Source organism: Hyaena hyaena, unplaced genomic scaffold, assembly GCF_003009895.1.
Source record: "Hyaena hyaena isolate Hyena2069 unplaced genomic scaffold, ASM300989v1 scaffold_179, whole genome shotgun sequence".
In the NCBI taxonomy this organism is placed as follows: domain Eukaryota; kingdom Metazoa; phylum Chordata; class Mammalia; order Carnivora; family Hyaenidae; genus Hyaena; species Hyaena hyaena.
Window position 1 is genome coordinate 2,174,806 of NW_024080812.1, and position 19,857 is coordinate 2,194,662.

At 48.5% G+C, this 19,857-nt stretch overlaps 1 protein-coding gene across 6 annotated transcripts in view; it reads left to right on the top strand.

Moving 5' to 3' along the window:
* Nucleotides 1-6,359, top strand: part of TMEM229B (transmembrane protein 229B) — a 39,051-nt gene extending 32,692 nt beyond the window's left edge. For all 6 annotated transcript variants that reach the window (XM_039240735.1, XM_039240736.1, XM_039240734.1 and 3 more), the window contains one exon: nt 3,962-6,359. In XM_039240735.1, the coding sequence (XP_039096666.1) occupies nt 3,980-4,483 (504 nt within the window). In that variant the 5' untranslated portion in view covers nt 3,962-3,979 and the 3' untranslated portion in view covers nt 4,484-6,359. The remainder of the gene's footprint in view (nt 1-3,961) is intronic.
* The last annotated feature ends 13,498 nt before the right edge of the window (nt 6,360-19,857 follow it).

Consider the following 19,857-nt stretch of genomic DNA (forward strand, 5'->3'; position numbering starts at 1 on the left):
AAAGATATTTAGGTGGTGGAAAGGACAGGAGGTAATGGCTGACTTGGTGCCTTTATCATGTGACTTGCTTCGATCAAGAAGATGTTAGTGGGCATGACTTAACCAGAGTCTTGAAAAGCTATGGTGGGGTGCCTGGGTGGCTTTGTCAGTTAAGTGTTCGACTTTGGCTCAGGTCATGATTTCGAGGTTCATGGGTTCAAGCCCCACATCGGGCTCTGTGCTGACAGCTAGCTCAAAGCCTGGAGCCTGCTTTGGATTCTATATCTCCCTCTCTCTCTAACCCTCCCTGGCTCACACTGCCTCTCTCTCTCTCTCAGAAACAAATAAAACACTTTTTAAAAATTGGAGAAAAAAAAAAAGCTCTGGTGCAGTAGGCTTGCTCGTTCATGTACCTCTGCCCTTGCCATGAGAAAGTATGCCTGGGATGAGAGACAAGTAGATCAGAGCCACCCTAGCCAAGGATAGGACAGAACCACCATATAACCAGCAGTCTCATGATTGAGGCCAGCCAAGATCCGCCCCCCCCCCAACCTACAGACACACAAGCTATCGTAATAAATGAGAGTTGATTGAAGCCACTGAGTTTTGGAATGACTTCTGTAGCAATTACAAACTATTAAGAAATGTCTTTTTTTTTTTTAATTGAATGCTGTGTGCAAGACACTATTCTAGGCGCTGGGGGTGCAGTACTGAACTAGAGGGACAAAGTCCTTATTCTCAGGGGAGCTTATGTTCGAGTGGGGAAGCGGCAGAGGAAGTTAGCATGACACTAGAGCTGGCTGCTAACTGAATGCTTGGTGGTTCCTTTAATCAGGGTGAGGTCACAGGAGGAAGACAAGTTTTGGGGAAAAGATAATGAGTCTGATTTAGGAAAGGAGTTTGAGGTATCTATAGGACATTTTAGGGGGAGGTGTTCAGGAAGGTGTGGAATACAGAGGTGTAGAACACAGGAAAGATGTCTGGATGGGGACTGAACGTTATCAACATAATGAAACAGGAAATCATCTGGTCCAAGGAGAGAGAGAGAGAGTGCTATGGCAATTCAGTGGGGGAAGGGAGGACTGTGGAGGGGAGGATGAAAAAGATTTTGTTCTGAAGGTAACCTGGAAGCTGAGTTTGTACTTGTGGAGGTGAGAGGAGAAGGCACGGGAAATACACGGATAGAATCTGCAAGGAGGGGAGGGAAGACTGAGAGAGCTGGCTTGTGAGAATAAGGCTGAAAAAGTAGGCTGGCATGAGATCCTGGTGAGTCTTGAATGCCAGGCCAAGGATGCTGTGGCATTTCATTAGGAAATGGGGGGCCACTGAATGTTTTTGAGGAGGGGAGTGCCATGTCTAGGAGATGGGCAGTAGTGTGCAGAGGGATGGTGCTGAAGCAAAAACCAGGAGATGTGCATACTAGTCTTAGCGGTTCCATCCACTGGCCCTGGAATATGGGGCAAATGACCTCTCTTGGGTCACGAATTCATTCACACGAATCTTAATTTTGTAAGAACCAATGACAAAATGTGAATGGAAGTGCTTGGAAGACCACAAAGCGATCACAAGGGAGGCTACACTGGGATGGGTATTAATTGTGACTGGGTCTGTGTTAGCTGAAAGATGAGGCTGGGATTCCCAGACAAGCAGGCAGATTGCAGATGCATCTTGTTAACCTCTGTCCTCTCTCCCACCTTGACAGACGTGTCAAGCCTAATGTTCACTGGCAGCTGGCAGAGCTGGGATGCATGTTTTCATGTTCTGCCTTCCCATTCCTGATGCAGCCCTGAACTGTACCCCTGCCACACACCCAAACATGCATCGTTTAGACAGTACCTGCTCCAGGAAGGCCTGTGCCAAGGCTGCAGAACAGAGGACTGTAAAATAGTCCCTGCCCTCAAGGAGTACTCAGGCTAACTGGCTGTGTACCAGCTAGCTGGATCAGAGGGCATATGCCTAATAGCAGCAAACATGGGGTGGCATTGGAGAAAGGGCCAGTTGAGTCATCTAGACAGTCCTGATGGAGGGCAAGGAGAAAGCAGAGAGGTCTGGGGGTTAGGCCAGCCTTTAGGAAAGCAGGATGGGGCCTTAAAGACTGCTGGGGTTGAGAAGAGAGGAGAGGAAGAGAATAAGAAGTAGAGAGGACTATCAGCCCACTGGTTTCCTTTCAACATTGAAACTAACACCAAAACCCACTTAATGGAGCAGTTAAGACCAATGTGACCACAACAAGCTGCCACTTTAAACCCATTAGGAAGGCTATCATCAAAAAAACAGAAAATATAAAGTACTGGCAAGGATGTGGAGAAATTGGAATCCTTGAGTATGTGGGGAATATAAAATGGTACAGCTGCATGGAAAACAGCATGGCCATTCCTCAGAAAATAAACATAGCAGGGTGCTTGGGTGGCTCAATTGGTTAAGCGTCCAACTTCAGCTCAGGTTATGATCTCACAGTTTGTGGGTTCAAGCCCCACTTAGGGCTCTGTGCTGACAGCTAGCTCAGAGCCTGGAGCCTGATTTAGATTCTGTGGTTCCCTCTCTCTCTGTCAATCTCTTGCTCATGCTGTCTCTCTCTCTCTCTCAAAAGTAAATAAAACATAAAAAATTAAGAAATAAAATAAAAATAGAATCACCATACAATCCAACAATTCTACTCCTGGGTATAAATCCAAAAGAATTGAAAGCAGAGACTAGAACAGATATCTGTATACCCATGTTCATAGCAGTAGTGTTGACAATAGCCAAAAGGTGGAGGCAAGCCATTCGTGGACAAATGGATAAATAAAATGTGAAAAAGGGGGCACCTGGGTGGCTCAGTGGATTAAGCATCCAACCTTGGCTCAGGTCATGATCTCATGTCTAGGGAGTTCAAGCCTTGAGTCAAGCCTCCCTCCCGTGTCAAGCCCCCCTCCCCCGTCAAGCCCCGTGTCAGGTTCTGTGCTGACAGCTTGGAGCCTGGAGCCTGCAGCCTGCTTCAGATTCTGTGTCTCCCTCTCTCTCTCTCTGCCCGTCCCCTGTTCACACTCTCTTTCTCAAAAATAAATAAACATTAAAAAATGTTTTTAAATGTGATATATCTAAATAGCTAGCTAGATCACAATGGAATGAATATTATTCAGCCTTACAAAGTGAAGGACATTCTGACACACGCTTACAATATGGATGAACCTTGCGGGCACGATGCTCAGTGAAATAAACCAGTCATAAAAGGACAAATGCCATATGATTCCACTTAAAAGAGGTAACTAGAGTAGTCAAATTCATAGAGACAGAAAGTAGAATGGTGGTTACCAGGTGTGGGGGAGGGGGTGGGGAGTTAGTGTTTAATGGGTTTGGAATTTCAGTTTGGGATAACGAAAAGGTTTCGGAGATGGATGGTGGTGACAGTTGCACAACAGTATGAATGTACTTAATGCCACTGAACCATACACCTAAAAATGGCTAACATGGTACATGTTATGTATATGTTAACTAACAGACACACGAGATAAATGTGATAGGTTGCTTGGAAAGATCTCAGAAAAATCAGTGATGTGGAGTTGTTTGAGAAGAAGTGGAGGAAGAGATGGTGACCCTGGTGGACGAGCCTGATGAGAAAGCAGCTAGTGGCCTAGAAAAGGGGGTGACTGGCAGGCCAGGACAGCCAGTTCTTCTGTTGACCACAGATACCAAACAAAGTTTAGGGAGTGTAGGAGATACCTCCTGCCAATAGTATTTGAGTAGGTCTGGACAGAGGAAGCCAGTGGAGCTTTTAATTTTCTTCCTTTAATTTCTCATGCCCACCTGGCTAAGGTGAGGAATAGGGAATAAAGGAATGAACACGAAATAGGGTCAAGAATATGACTGGTAACCAAAGAGAAAGGTAGAGGCAGGTTTGGAATCCCCTCCAGCCTGGTCATAGCAGAGACCTGCGCTGGGCGTGGGAAGGCAGGAGAAGGGCTCCCTCCCTCCCTCACCTGTCTCCCCTGTGTCCCAGCAGCCAGCCCCACTCGGCACCATGGCATCTGCCGAGCCCCTGACGGCGCTGTCCCGCTGGTACCTGTATGCCATCCACGGCTACTTCTGCGAGGTGATGTTCACGGCGGCCTGGGAGTTCGTGGTGAACTTTAACTGGAAGTTCCCTGGGGTCACGAGTGTGTGGGCGCTCTTCATCTACGGCACCTCCATCCTCATCGTGGAGCGCATGTACCTGCGCCTGCGCGGCCGCTGCCCACTGCTGGTGCGCTGCCTCATCTACACTCTCTGGACCTACCTGTGGGAGTTCACCACCGGCTTCATCCTGCGCCAGTTCAACGCCTGTCCCTGGGACTATTCCCAGTTCGACTTTGACTTCATGGGCCTCATCACCCTGGAGTACGCCGTGCCCTGGTTCTGCGGGTCTCTCATCATGGAGCAGTTCATCATCCGCAACACCCTCCGCCTCCGCTTTGACAAGGATGCCGAGCCCGGGGAGCCCAGTGGTCCCCTGGCGATGGCCAACGGCCACATCAAGACAGACTGAATGGGGCTTGTGGGTGGGGTCCAGGGCTCTCTCATGGACCTGGTGGACAGAGGTACCAAGCTGGTGGGGTTATGTCTTCTGAACAGCACAAACCCTGGCCCGGGTCTGGCCTCAGTCCCCTAGGGTCCCCTAGGGCACCCTGCACCCCCTCGTGCTCCACTGTGGGCAGGACCGGGGGCAGGGCCAGATGTGGGGGGCGGTTGTGGAGGTAGCCCGGGGACTCTTGGAAGGGTCTGTGGACCTCTGCCCAGCTCATAGGCTGGTGGCCAGAGGCCTGTGGCTAAGCAGCAACTGGACCACCTGGGTGACTTTGGAAGCAGCAGGCCCTGTCCTGGCTAAGGGACTGAGAATGGGGCAGAATATGGGAAGCAAGACCTGAGGAGGCTTTGGGCTGTTGCATGGCCTCCTCTCTCCTCTCACGTGGTTTAAGTTGGGCTTTGGCTGGTTCCATTAGGCAATATTCAGGTGCTTGCTTGCAACCAATACCTCCCCAGGGGCCTGCTGAGCTGCAGCCTAAGGACAGACTGGGCAGCCAGGAGGCTGCTTGGCAGTAGTGCTGGTCTGCCAGGGCTGGAGGCCTTCCCTTGGCTCCTCTCCCCTCCCCCAGGGCTCTAATGCTCCCTTGGCCTTCTGGGGGCCCCCCCTGGTGCTGGATTCCCACCAACCTTGGGCTTTTGGAGGTTTCAATCCCTGTGTGTTCGGTGGCGTTTCCCCCCTTTTCTCTTATTTTCAAGGCTTTTACCATTAGCAGCCCCTTTATCCATGTCAGTCATCCCCACCCCCCACCCCCCAAATCCTTGGCCAACACAGCAGTTGCCAGAGATAGAACCCTGAGACAGACCCTGCCTACCCTCTTGCAGCCTTCCTTCCACTATTTTGCTGGCCTGATGACTGGGAAGTTCCCCTTTTATACCTCTCCACCTGTCTGGTGGGCTGTGGTAGTGCCCCGGTGCTCTTCTCTGTGCCCCCTCCCCTCAGTGGCCCAGCTAAAATTGAATGATACCCTCCCCCAACACACAGGCTAAGATGGGCCTGCCCCAGATCCACAATGGGGACCTAGAGACAAATCAGTTTAGGGGAGGGGGGTTGTGATAAAGGCATCTGGTTTCTTTTCAAGCCAGTCAGGGGCAATCAAGCTTTCTAGGGGATGGAGGACCAGGAATCCCGTGTTGGGAGACCCATAGAGAATAAGTGAGGGAGAAAAAGAAGACAGCCTTTCAGCTTTGAGAGGGTCTTTGAAGCGTACTTAGTGGGAAGGGGTCAACTGGTTCTGCCCCAGCCCCAGCCCTGCAGCAAAACCTCCTCAGGGCTACCCCCTTCCCACCCCTCCCAGCAAGGCTGACACTTTGAGCTTACTCCTTGAACAGTATTAACCCTGCCATGCTCATGGGCTTTGTCATCTTGGTTGCCCTCCCCCTTCCTCTGTGACAGGTCCATTGCTGGCAGTGGACAGGTGAAATCCTCACTCCAGCCCACTTCTGGCTCCACCCCAACTCCCTGAGGGGAGAGGTTCATCAGAATGCAGCCAATGCCATGGTACGTGGTCTCTTCTTGACCACACTAGGAGTCGTAGAAACTAGCCTTTCCCTTTTTTGGATCATTAAAAAGTGATAATACCACCTATGGAGAGAAGCTGCTCTTCCTTGCCGTGCTGCTCCACCTAGACTGCAGACAGCACCAGCCAGGGTGTGAGCCAGGGCTGGTGGGCTGGGGATGGGCAGGAGTGGTGTCCTGGATTGAGGGAAAGCCTGGGAGACTCTGCCTTTGGCAGAGCTGTTTTCTGCAGTTAACCCTGTCCAGGACAGGATGAAGGGCATTTTCCAGCCTCTGTGTCCTGGCCAGGCGCCTCAAATCCAGGCATGAACTACATTCTGCTGGGGCCCCAATTCCAGGGCTTTGGGGCATCCAGAGATTCAGGTTTCCATCTACAGGTGGAAAGGATTCCAGAGGGAAAATATCTGGTTTCCCTGTTCCCCCTGGGAGAGTATTTCCTTGGCCTTCTCCCTTAACTCTGTGATATCCCAGTTTTCTGGACCCAATACCCTTCCAGGCTCCCCATGTGGGCCCTTAGACCACACCACCCACCTTTCTCCCCTGCCATGCCCAAATCTGTGGTCAGCTTGTTGACGTCTGCCAGCATGGGGCCTCCATGATTCTCAGTCAGAGCAAGCCCTTGGATGGCCCATCAGGTCTGGCCACTCCAGATGTTGACTCACGGGCATTCCCTGGCACCATCTTTTCTCTGGGCTCTACAAACTCTCAAGTCCAGGAGGTCTCACAATAAACCTGCCTGCCTGACATGTACAGAGAGCTGTTTTTCCACTTCATCCAGGTCCCTGTGGCTCTTGTCCTTCGTGGGGCACAGAGTCCCCAGCAAAGGGAGGCAACGATCTCAGGGTCAGAAGGCTCAGAATTCACCAGGAGTAGCCCTGACTTCAACACTTGTTTTTTTTTTTTTTTGTTTTTTGTTTTTTGTTTTTGGTATCTCAGGACCCTAACCCCTTAGTACCCAGGCACCCCAGCTCTGTCAGTGGGGGTGCTGGCAGGAAGAGTCTGCTTGCTGTTTGTGAACCTCTGGTGTCCTGGGTCTCTCTCCACTGGACATGGCAGCATTTCTGAGTTACAGATCGCCATGTGCTGGCCTGCATGGTTAAACCGCTTCTGATGTCTGCTAGGCATCCTGTCCCTGTGCCCTGTCCCTTCTGATGCTAGTGAGTCACAATGGCCTATGCTTATTTACAGCAATAATACATAGGGGGTGCCCATGAAATCCTCTTGTTCTAGTCCCCCACTCTCTGCATGGGTCTCCTTAGGGAGGTAGCACTGAATGGGTCAGTTCCTGAGAACCGGTATTTATGTAGCTCTGGGTCGTGCAGACATCATCACAGGGAATTCAGAAAGGAGAGAGGTCCAGCCCTTGAGCTGTAGTGAGGCAGGGAGAGTACCTTCCACCCTGAAGCCACCCCCGACATGGAGGAGCTGCAGGTCCCGGCTCTCCCACCTTCACAGTGGGTGGGACTGTCTCCCAACTGTTGCAGCTCTTCAAAAGGACACATGATGGGTTTGTGCGCCCATTGCCTGCTCTGTCTCCATTGGTCTCTTTGTCTCTTCTTTTTCATATTTGTGCACATCAAATATACTGGTGTTTGTGTTCCAGGACTGGCTCTGATACATCTCTGTTTCTTCTATTTTGGAGCCCCTTTCCTAGAGGCTGCTGGAGGCCAAGCCCCTCCTACACCATGTCGTGATGCTGTCTTAAACCAAGAGGGCTGCTGGGTGGGGCCACTGTGTGGGGAGGGCAGTTGGCCCTCCCTGACACTCCTTTTCACTATCTCTGCTCTGACCATCCTGGTAACTTGAATTCTCTGCCCACCCCTCCACCCCTCACCAGGAGCATGATATGGTCCATAACCTGACCATTCTTTGGTCCTAGGTTGCAAAGCAGACAGCGTGGCCTAGGCAGTATCCAGGTTGGCTACAGGTTGGCTGCATCTGCTCAGGAGATGAACTCCTCTTGAAACACACCAGCCATGACCTGGAGTGTCATGAGCCAGGAGGGGCCAAGAAAGGAGGCTGAGGGGACTCCAAAGGGCTGAGCCACCAGAGCTCCTTATTTTCCGTTACACCAAAAGTCTCGCTTTGAAGAAACAGAGCTCTGCACTCCTCCCTGGCAACTCCTCATTCCCTGAGAGGTGCATTTGGAGGGGATAACCTCTCCCTACTTTGTGGACTTCTGCTCTGTCTTGTGTCCCTCATCCTCTCTCCCTACCATGCTACTGTCCACTTTCCTACTCCCAGGAAGAGAATGGAGCATTCAGAAATTATTCAGTCAGTTCAACTAAACCCAGAGGCTTGGTCCCCCCTGCCACAGCCACTGTTTTTCTGGATGAAGTAGGCAGTGTGTTTTCCGAGTCATTGGGAAGGCCCCTGTCTCCCCAGCTCACTTCAATGTATTCATTTCTTTGACTGAAAGCTTTTCCCCTTATAGAAACGAGGAAACATAAAGCCCCACAGCCATTCACATGTTTGTATAAACAAATATATAAGGCTATTCCCTTAGAGCAGGTTTTCATAGAAAGAGGCCAGCATAATGAAACAGGGTCTACCTTATGGAGCTTCAGAGAAAACGCAAGAGACAGAGCTCAGAACAAGAAGTCTGAGGGGACCCAATACCCTTCTTAACTAGTCAGCTCCTTCTGTGCTCTACTCAATGGATGCCTTCCTTTCTTGATACTTTCCTTCTTCACCTCCTCTGCCGCACCCTCATCCAATCCAAAGGGACCTTCTGTTGATGTTGCATTGAGACAAGGAGAGCTAATGCCAAGGACCTTGACTACATCTTCTGACATCTGCCCAGCCTTCATAAGAGTCTAATATTCAGTTAGCAACGATGAATGAATGACCATAATCTTGCCTTTCCTTCTGGGGTGCCCATCTGAGAAAAGTGCTTTGTCCATACTAACCCCTGGTACAACCAAGGATGGCTGGACTGCCTGTGTTTGGTGGGCAGGGAAACAGATACAGGAAAAGGGAGCAACTAACTGATCCTTCCACAAGTTACAGGAATTAGTCTCAATAATCTTACAGTAGCTGCAGTTCTTACCACTGTTAGCACGCAGACTTCTAGTACTGGGACTGCAACTTGGGCACAGACGGCACTGAATGTTAATGCACAATCTCAAACTTTCTCCCATTTGAGGTGGGTACTGTTACGTCCCCTTTTTACGCAGAAAATCTGGTGGCAACCAGTCTGCAACCACCGATTTACCATATTCCTCTGCCAATCACTTTTTTGTTTCAGTGTAAGCAGAAGACCCTTTGGAGAGGATTTGTGATGAGTCAGGCGCCCTTTTCTATTTTGATGAGGTTCTGGATATCATTAGAGTCCAGCCCATCCATATGCTATTCACAAAGAGAAATTAATCTTTAGGAGGAGGAGACCTGTGTGGGGGAAACAGAATTAGGGTTATGGGGAAGGAGCTATAGGATGCCATCTTAGCTAAGACCTAAAAAAAAAAAATGGGCACAAGGATGCCTCTTGTGGATGGAGGATTGTAAAATTTGGCCTCTGGCAGCCACGGATTTAGGATTGGCATCTTCTTCCCCTCCCACACACAGCTTTATTTTTGCTGTTGGCTTTTTACCTTTGATTCTACTTATTTCTTTTAAAATTAATGCCCTGTTGGCATTCTCAGAAGGTTTTAAACTACCAGGTGAAAGGGCACCTGGGTGGCTCAGTTGGTTGAGCATCTGACTTCGGCTTAGGTCATGATCTCACAGTTCATGGGTTTAAGCCCCGTGTAGGGCTCTGTGCTGACCACTCAGAGCCTGGACTGTGCTTCGGATTCTGTGTCTCCCTCTCTCTCTGCCCCTCCCCCACTCACACTCTGTTTCTCTTGGTCTCAAAAATAAACAAACATAAAAAACATTTTTTTAAACTGCCAGGTGAAATCTTTCTCCTTCTGAAAACTCAGATGCACCTGAGAATTCACCTCTTTCATGTAACTTATATGGGATACCTGCAGTGCGCCGGGGTAGTCACAGGGGAGCTGTAAGCTAACTGTAAGTTAGCTGGTGAGAAAGATACTGATTGGACACTCAAACAGATAGTTAAGTCATTGCAATGTTGATTAGCCCTGCAAAAGAAAACCTCTAACAGAAGAACCTGACTCATCTACAAGGATATGAAAGGACTCCCCAGGACAAACACACACACACACACACACACACACACACACACACACACACAGTGTAGACCTTCAGACCTTCAGGTTGAATACTGGTGCTTTTCAGAGGTGGACTGGCTGCTGGCCGTGCAGAAATGCAGATGTTGACTATGCCTTGGGAGGTGCCTCGATGGATACAGTGCAGAAAAAAACCAGCACACAGCAAGTACTTCAAGGAATGCTCAATGAGTGAAATCTTACAGTGTATTGGTCCCAGTAAGCTCACCCTGAATGTTCCCGAGCACCACAGACCCCTTTGGGGACCTGAAGCTACAAATCCTATTTGAACAATGACCATTCCTGCCATATTTGTGCCCACCACCATCGAGCAACTCACTGTCCTACTGCTTTTTCCAAGCCATTTGTCTCCACAGAGCCCTGCCAGCTTCACTCTCAGAGACTTTGGAGTTTGGCTCAAGACCCAGCTCCATTGATTTGTCCATTGCTTCATTCTGGTGATACATTTCTTGGTGTGGACAAAGGTGTCCTTTCAGTGCCAGGCACTACAGAGAAGGGTCCACTGACAGTCTGGTCTGGCTCCGTGTTTCTATCACAAGCCTCCCTTCCAAACAGAAAGGAAGCTTTCTGATTTATAAGGGTCCACCAAAGGTAGAGGGCCCTGAGGCTGAATCTTAGTTTGAGTATGGAGCTGTTAGTTTCCTGGGGTTGCTGTAACAAATTACCACAAACTGGGTGGTAATTTATTCTCTCACAGTTCAGAAGTCAGAAATCTAAAATTAAGGTGTCAACAGGGCTTTCCCTCTGGAGACCAGCAGAGAATCTTTCGATGTCCTTTCCAACTCCTGGTGGCTGTTGGCACGTTTTGGCTTCCTAGGCTTGTGGCCGCTCCTTTCCAGCTTCTGGTCACGTGGCCTCCTCCTCTTCTGTCTGGGTCTTCTCCTTTTCTGCTTCTTCTAAGGACACTTATCATTGGATTTAGGGCCCATCTGGATAATCCAGGATGATCTCATCTCAAGATCCTTAATTATTTTTCCAAATAAGGTCACATTCACCAGGTTCCAGGGTTTAAATATGGCTAAATATTTGGGGAGGGGAAAACACCACTCAACCCGCTACAGGGGTTAAGGAGGGAGGTTTCTACTGAAGCCCTTGCATTTTGTGCTGATTACGAGTGAGAGCTAGAAGTTAGTGTGAGGTGACATGAGAGAGAACTCAAGGATTTAGGTTGAGGATGAAGCTCCCCAACCCAAAACACAGCTGGTTGCTGTGGTTTTTCCGTGTAGATGCAGATCTGACCATTTCACTCCCTATTCCAGACTCGCTTAATGATCTCCCATTATCTTTAGTATCAAGCTCTCTGCCTCCTCCAGGTTTATACAGTCCTCTGTGGTTTGGCCCCATTCCTCACCTCCCCCTCAGTCCTGTGCAATCTGGAGAGAACAGCATGTAACTTCCCACAGACCCTGCTCCCTGCCCCTGTGTGCCTCTCACTAGAACACTCTTACTCCTTGCCTTTTGCCGGCGGCAGCGGAGCACCGGCAGCACCGTCTCCATCTACCTGCAGCCCTCAGGTTAGTTCAGGCACTCTCAGGGCGGGAGCTATCTCCCTGGAAACTCTCAGTGTGACAGCCTGCCAGCCGCAATGGCTGAGTCCATCCGGTGCTGTCAGTGCGGCAGATTTCTTCTGTCCATCCGCCCTACTGTGCACCAGGTCTTGCGCTAGGCCCACAGCACAACAGCGAACAGAGCAGACTCACCTCTGCCCTCACCATGTGATGCCTTCACCTGAATCACAGGGCACGGAGAACCCTGACAGGCTGATGTAGGGGAGAAGTAACTTACTACATTTAGGGGTCGGGATATATTTCCGTCTAACATAACCTGGAGAGGGGGTGCAGTGGGAGGTGGGGCGAAGAACAGCCTCCAGGGAGAAAGGACCCTGCGTGCAGAGGCAAGGAACCCAGAGCAGGGTCTCTGTGGGTCTGCACGAGCTCCCAGGGGTGAACACTGGAGCTCACAGAGGGCCCATCCTAGAGCATGAAATGTCTTGTAAACCAAGGCAGGGAGAGACAGATGATAAGAAAATAACAGGTTGTAATACACTAAAACAAACAGGTATGCAAATGAACAGTGAGCTCCTTCAGATTAGGTGACCCTGAATGGTCTTTGGGAAGAGAGGATATTTGGCTTGAAATCTGGATAATGAGGAGGGTCAGCCTCTGAAGATGGGATGATGTCATGCAGAGGAAACTGCTAGTAGAAAGCCCCAAAAGCGGGAATGAGTGCAGATATTTTGAGGAACAGCTCAAAGGCCACTGTGGCTGGCAGGGGGTAAGGAGAAATACAGGATGGAGTCAGGGGTCAGGGGTCAGAGTGTGGAGGTTGCTGGAGTCCTTGCCGGGGGAGGAGATAGGGAAGAGAGATGGAGAGAGTTCTCAAGGATGGAGAACTGTGGGGGGCGCCTGGGTAGTTCAGTCGGTTAAGTGTCCGACTTTGGCTCAGGTCATGATCTCACTGGTTCGTGGATTCAAGCCCCGCGTCGGGCTCTGTGCTGACAGCTCAGAGCCTGGAACCTATTTCAGATTCTGTATCTCCCTCTCTCTCTGACCCTCCCCTCTTCATGCTGTCTCTCTCTCTCAGAAAGAAATAAAACAGTTAAAAAATTTAAAAAAAGAAAGAAATAAAACATTTAAAATTAAAAAAAAAAAAAAATAGGATAGAGAACTGTGGGGCCCCTCCTGAAGGACAGGACCAGGCAGGGGAGGACTGCAGGAAGAGCCTGGGGTCCCTGGTGCCCTTAGCATGTGTCCTGTCCTCCTAGAGGCGGGGTCATGGATGGGATTAGCATAACTGAAGGGTGGGTCTGTTTGGTTTCTGCAAACCCTTCTTTCTACATAAGCATTCCTGCCCTGGAGAAGATTGCACCATGCTAGGTCCTGCAGGACTCTACAAATGAGACTTCTCTCTCCCTCCCTCTCTCTCGCGTGTGTACACACACACACACACACACACACACACACACCCCTCACCTCATACACTCTAACCTTTGTGAGATGGGCCTGCAGAGGCCCTCCTGAAGCTACCGGGAAGCTCAGCCCCCATCCCACCCACACACCTTGGAGTCTGCAGGGACTGGCAGTGTCTGGACACACCCCAGATGAGGGCAATGGTGGGGGAACAGCACAGGCATTGAATCACACTTAAGTCTAACCTTGGCTCTGCCACTTGCTATCTGTATAACTTTTTCTTTATGTTTATTTTTACTTATTTTGAGAGAGAGAGAACGTGCACAAGCGAGGGGGGGAGCAGAGAGAGAGGGACAGACAGAATCCCTGCACTGTCAGCACAGAGCCCAATGCGGGGCTCAAACTCACAAACCGTGAGATCATGACCTGAGCCAAAATCAAGCTGGATATCGACTGAGCCACCCAGGCACCCCAACTATCTACATGACTCTTGATGAGACGCTGAGCCCCTCTGAGATCTAGCTTAGTGGATGCGGTTCAAACTTAATCAGCTTAGTTTAATTCACTGGGAGCACATAAGACTGAATGTATAAGTAACTGCATTGAAGGCTTGGAGCAACAAGAGGGGGCATTAGATTCCGGGTCAGTGCAACAAACATTTTTAAACGGAATAGTAGACGTTTCTGTTACTATAAGTTTTGTGAACATTGCCCATGGGGAATTTTCAGTGGTCAGCTCTGGCCCACCACCCTGCTGGTTGTAGGATGACTGGTCTGCCCGGGACCTTAAAGGGCTTTCTTAGGATGTGGGGCTTTCTGTGCCAAAGCTGGGAAAGTCTCGGGCAAACCAAGGCACATTGGTGAGAGTTTAAAACATCTGACTTCTTCTAAACATCTGACTGTTCACTGTGACCAGATCTTCAGCCCTCACACTATCCTTTCCTAACCTTCATGAGATGCTTCTCAGGCCTTGAACTAATACCTCCCGTCTAGTTCCCACTCCACCCCCAGGAGACCTTGCCTGTTATCACTTGACACCCTTGCACCTGTTTTTGAGTCTTAAGTTGGCTGCTGAAAGCTAGAGGAAGCTCTGACATGGGAGCACCCTGACCTAAGCCCTTCCTTCATAAACTGTAAAGCACCCGGAAGTACAGATCATGACCTTTCAAATTTTGTATATATCCCAGGATTCAGCTCTAATCCAATTGGGATTGATCTGATTTAGGAGCTGTCCTTTTCTGTAGTAGGGTCCCCAGGAGTTCTTTAATGGCAGGCAGCCTGCCAACCACCTCTGGGTGGACAGTCAAGGACATCTAGTGACCACTGCCTCCCTGGTTTGCCCACGGGAGATGGTCCCTCCTGCTGAACCAAAGCCACAGATCAAGGCAGGGGATGGAACTTTGTCTAGACCTCTTTGATACCAAAACCCAAGTCTCTTCCTTGGATAACTTTAGAAATGAAAACAAAATGATATTAGGTGTTATTTTGCTGACTTTCACTCAATCTGTTACCCCAAGGTCTTAGGCCTGCTGACCAGCAGGACCAGATGGCCTTTTACAGGAAGATCTCATCATTTCTGCCGTTGAGTAGGCCCTGAACATCCTAAGAAACAACATGTTTTCTCCTTCTGATTGAACATATCTGTGCACCAGATATATTTTTCATATATTTTTCCTATGACTCTGCTGAAAGCACCTGGCATCCAATCCTAGCTTACATTTCATGTCCTTGAGATGAGAGCCGGCCTTGTTGCACAGGAGGAGGAGGGGAAGGGGAAGGGAGGGGAAAGGAAAGAGAAGGACCAGAAAAGGGAAGGAGCCAGATGGCTCCACATTCATGACTCTATTTTGCAACCAGCCCCTTTCTCGGTCTCTGAAATGTGGTCATCTACACTCCACGCTGCCCTGAGAACTTCCTGGCTGCCTTATGAAAGATACAACATCTCTGGCTTTCAAGTCTTTAGACCTGAGTTTGAATCCCTGGTCCCTGGCTTACTTGGGCATGTTAGATAACCCATCTAAGCTTCCGTTTTGGCTAATACTAGGCCAAACCTCCCAGAGCTGTGGGGATTAGATGAGACAACACTCGACGAGTGGTTGGCATGCACTCAGTGTCAGATATCATAAATATTCTCCCTCACTAGTCTCATAAGTCAAATGGAAGCAGATGTCACTCCACCAAGCATTTTTGGATTCCTGTTGACATGCTCATTGTGGCCAAAATAATGAATGCTTCTGATCTGAAATGGCCCACTTATTATTAATTGGGAGGCAAATTAATCTCTATACACTCAAGCTTTCTCATCTATAAAATGGGAATGATAAAACCTACTCTGTAGGATTCTTGTGAAGGTTAAGTTAAATAAAATGATGTGTCTCACATGCTTAGTATGGGTCCATGATTTCTTACTCAAAACCCATGGGGTTTTGCAAAGCTTTTTGGATTTCAGAAAGACAATAACATTTATTTGCTGTGTATTTTGTAGCTTCTGGACCAGGTGTGAGTAGTACCTCATAGTCAAACACATTATTACTTCTACATGGAAATCTATAAATATCATATTAAGTGGAGGAGTAAATAAAAACTCTAAATGGCCTTGTATCCTTACCTTGTGAGACAGGGAAAACATAAAATTCCCACTTGACAGACACCAAACTAAAGATGAGGATAGTGGATGGTTCAAGCTCACATAGTCCATAATTGACAACATGAGGGTCCTGGGCCATCTAAGTCCCAGGGACTCTCCCCCTCATACCACACCATGTGACAGACTTGACCTTACAACCATCCTCTTTGCTTAATGAACTTTTCCCCCTCCACACATACACAAAGGGCTTACTATACAGTCAAGTTTTCTTCTCATCGTTTAAGTGTTTATGTGTATACTTCTGTGTTCTTTGCAGACTCTGCTTTTTTCACCTTGGTACCTGGTATACATTTCTCTGTGTGGCATTTTTAGATCACTTTTGAAAACTATAGAGTCTTCCATAATCTTAATATAACCCAGATAGCTTCATTATTCCCCTATCACTGAGTATTTGCATGTTTCTAATTTTACACTGCTCTAAAATAATGCTCAGTCACTCACTTTAAACTTTGCCTTGGGGATGAACAAGCACATCAATAGAAAAACACCTGTCCCTTGAGCCCCTGGCTGGGTTGGAAGCCTTTGGGAGATTGTGTTTTCCTGCCACTTCAACTATATATTTGTTGTTCCCAATCAAGTAATCAATTAGGGTTTATTGAGTACCTGCAGGGAGAACAGGGTGCTCTTTGGTGCTGAAGGAAGCACAGAGCATAAAATTCTCTGAATCTTATGAAGAGTATGTGTAACCAAGCAGGCGTTTCAACTACAAACCAAGTTGGGTTTGCATCCAGCCAGTGAGGTCGTCTAAGCAGAACTGGTCAAGATGGGCACCAAAGTGTGACATTAATGGTACATAGCAAGAACTTCAAATAGGTCTCTGATCTACCTTCTTGCCTGTCCAAGGGTGTTGGTTCTGTTCAGGAAGAAGGCACTAAAATGAAATAGTGAATAGGGAAAATAAGGCTAAGGGTTCTATGAAGCCTTCCCTAATTTGTCAAGTTTTACTTTCCAACTCTAATGGTAAGGGTGAAGCATTAAAAATCAATATATAGTAGTACCATTTTCCTGACTCCTCTTGGTGGGGGCTCAGCAAAAGGATAAACAAGATCTGGTTGCTGGTTTTATCTTGCTTCCCCTTAAGCAAATTACTTAACCTCTCTCTGCCTTTTTCGTCCATCCATCAAATGGTAAAGACAGTAATGCTCGCATGGGACTCATGGGATTGTATCAGGATTGCTGGAGATCCTGACAAGTGCTTTAGAGAAAGAACAAAATGTTGCCCAAATGATCTGAGGGAGGTCAAGGACCACATATCATTCACTGCCCCATCCCAAGCATCCAGCACAGTGTGGGTCTAGCACAAAGTAGGAGCTCAATAAACATGTGTTGAGTGAATGAGGGAATTGGCAGGTGTTCTCATGAACCCATAAAGGGCAGAGAATTGCACATCATTCCATCAACTCTGATCCTGAGGAAGAGGCTCCCTCTACTCCAGCTGTGCCCCCATATCCATTCTCCCTAGATCAGTCTCCACACTGACTCTGTCACCCCTGTATGTACTATAAAGAGTCCCATGTTCAGGGCAGTAAAGATTCGAAGCCTAACATTTACCCTCAGTGGGGGAGCATCAGCAAGCACTGACTTCAAGCCATCTCCTCAGGTTTCAAGGGCTGTAGGACTCACCGTCACAAGGGACCGGCCAGCTCAGCCCTCATTTCCCGCTCCTGGTTGCTGAGGCAGGGGAATGTCAGGCCATTGTGTCAGCAGCAAACAGTAGTCTTCTGGCCAGTGGAGGACACCTGGAAACCTACAACAGCTGTGCCTTATCCACCTCCAAATGTGGCCTCAGGTGTCCCATCACTTCCTAGCTCAGCCAGCCTGCTGCTCCTGGGCATTTGGTCCCAATAGCAGAGACCCCACCCACCCTGTGCAAGCCTGCACTAGGGAGCCAGTTCCAAGTGGCTCAAGTCTGGCCCACTGGCTCGACTTTTCCAAGGCGCTTTCCTGGATTTCCCGAGTCAATGTCATGCTTCTCTGTGCAATACCCTCGAGAACAGGATGAGCTGTGAAGGTCTGCAGCTGTGGGGCTGCAACAACTGGTCACTTTCCAAAGCCTGATTTCTTTCCTCATGCCTTTGTCACTTTGTGCCCTTGTCCCTTTATTTTATCTTTTCCACCCAGACACAAGGTCCAGAGAGCAGGGCACATGGCTAACTCACTGCTTTCTCATCCCAGTGCTGAGAACTGTGCCCGTCCCAAAGAGGTGCTTCATTAATACTTTTGAATGAGTGAATGAGTGAACAGATGAACTTTTTGCAATGCTTATTATATAGAATGATTATGATAAATACCTTTAGAAAGCAGAAATTTCCCTAGTCTTTCAGGATTAACATACACATTGTCCTGCCTTATTCATTGATTATGTATTCATTCAGTCATTCAGTTATTCATTTAACCTTGTGTTTGATCTCTAAGAGATGAGAATCAAACAGTCATGTAAAGCAGCCAGGGCTACAAAACAGGGGTGCAAAGTTTTAGGAGTGTGTCTGATGGAGAGATTTAACCTAGTCAAGGGAAGCTACCTGGAGGAAGTCCCATTTGAACCCAAATCTAAACAAAGAAAGTCATTAATTAGGAACCGAAGAATACTGCTGGGAGAGGGGATGTCATGTGAAAGTCCCAGGGGCAGAAGGGAATGTGCAAGGAGCAGAAACTGAGGGTCAGCCGGGGAGTAGGACTGAGTCAGCCACCTTGGAGAGGACAGAGCAGCAGATGGCTAGCAGCATCCAGATATGCTCAACAGGTGTCCTGGGCCAGGACATGGTGCCCTTTAGGAGACGTCACCTCCTCTGGGAGACTGTTTCCAACTCTCCCCGCCCCCCGCCCCCCGCCTCGGTTAGGTCCCTCCTTTGTGTTCCCATGGGACTCAGAGCTTCCTCTCATTGTTTAACTTATAAAAGTCTACTTTAATTATCTGTTTTTTTCACTTTTTGGCCTCCTCATCTCTTGACTTGTGAGCTCTGTAAGTGCAAAGACCTTGGCTATTCATCTTATGCCACCAGTGCTTAACACAGTGCCTAGGACATGATAGGTACCCCATTAGTGTTTGATGAATGAATGAACAGACGGCGCTCCAATCATGGAGTGCACTGGACAGGTATTTGGATTTCTGCACACTGAGGAAACCCCCGCTGAGCCCTGTGCTGCAAACAGGAGAGAGCAGACAGCGATCTATGCTGACTTTTGGAGATGAAGAGAGCCAGAAGGCTGGGAGGGTGGGGTGGGGGAGTCAGGGGATGTTATGCAATTAGTGTCACACGAAGGAAAGGACTAACAGTGCAATCCTTAATAAGAAGGAGAGATGACGGTTTCAAAGAGGTTATGTTTACCAGATGCTGAAAAGAAATTTCAACAGGTAAAGTTGCACGAGTTTACATGTATGAAAAAGAACATCAGGTAGTATTTAAGATTCTAATGTATTCTGAGCCAAGCACTGTTCTAAGTATTTTTCAAGTATTAAACCATTTGAATTCTCATAACAATTGCATGAAGCAATTAACTTTGTCTATGTCTATTTTGTCGGTAAGGAAACTGAAGAGCAAAGTACTCCTCCCCAGCCCCTCATGGCACCTCCAGGTCCAAGCAGCCAGGAAGTGACAGAGCCAGGCTCTGAACTCAAGCACTTTGATCTGGAAGCCAGGCTCTTACCCCCACCCCCTGCTGCTCACAAGCTGGCCCTTGCTCTGCAGCTGGTATACCTGAGGATTTGGTATCTTATTCTTTAATGTTTTTTTAAATTTATTTCTGAGAGAGAGACACATAGTATGAACAGGGGAGGGTCAGAGAGAGGAGACACAGAATCTGAAACAAGCTCCAGGCTCTGAGCTAGCTGTCAGCACAGAGCCCGATGTGGGGCTCGAACCCACAAACTGTGAGATCATGACCTGAGCTGAAGTTGGACGTTTAACCAACTGAGCCACCCATCTTTTCAAAGATCCTCCTGAGAGGGAGGGAAAATGGAGATTCTTCCCCATTTTGCAGATAAGAAAACTGAGGCTCAAAGGCATTAGTTTGCCAAAGATCAGCCAGCTGGTCAGTGGCAGAGCCAGGGTCGAGGATGACAGCCATGCTTACT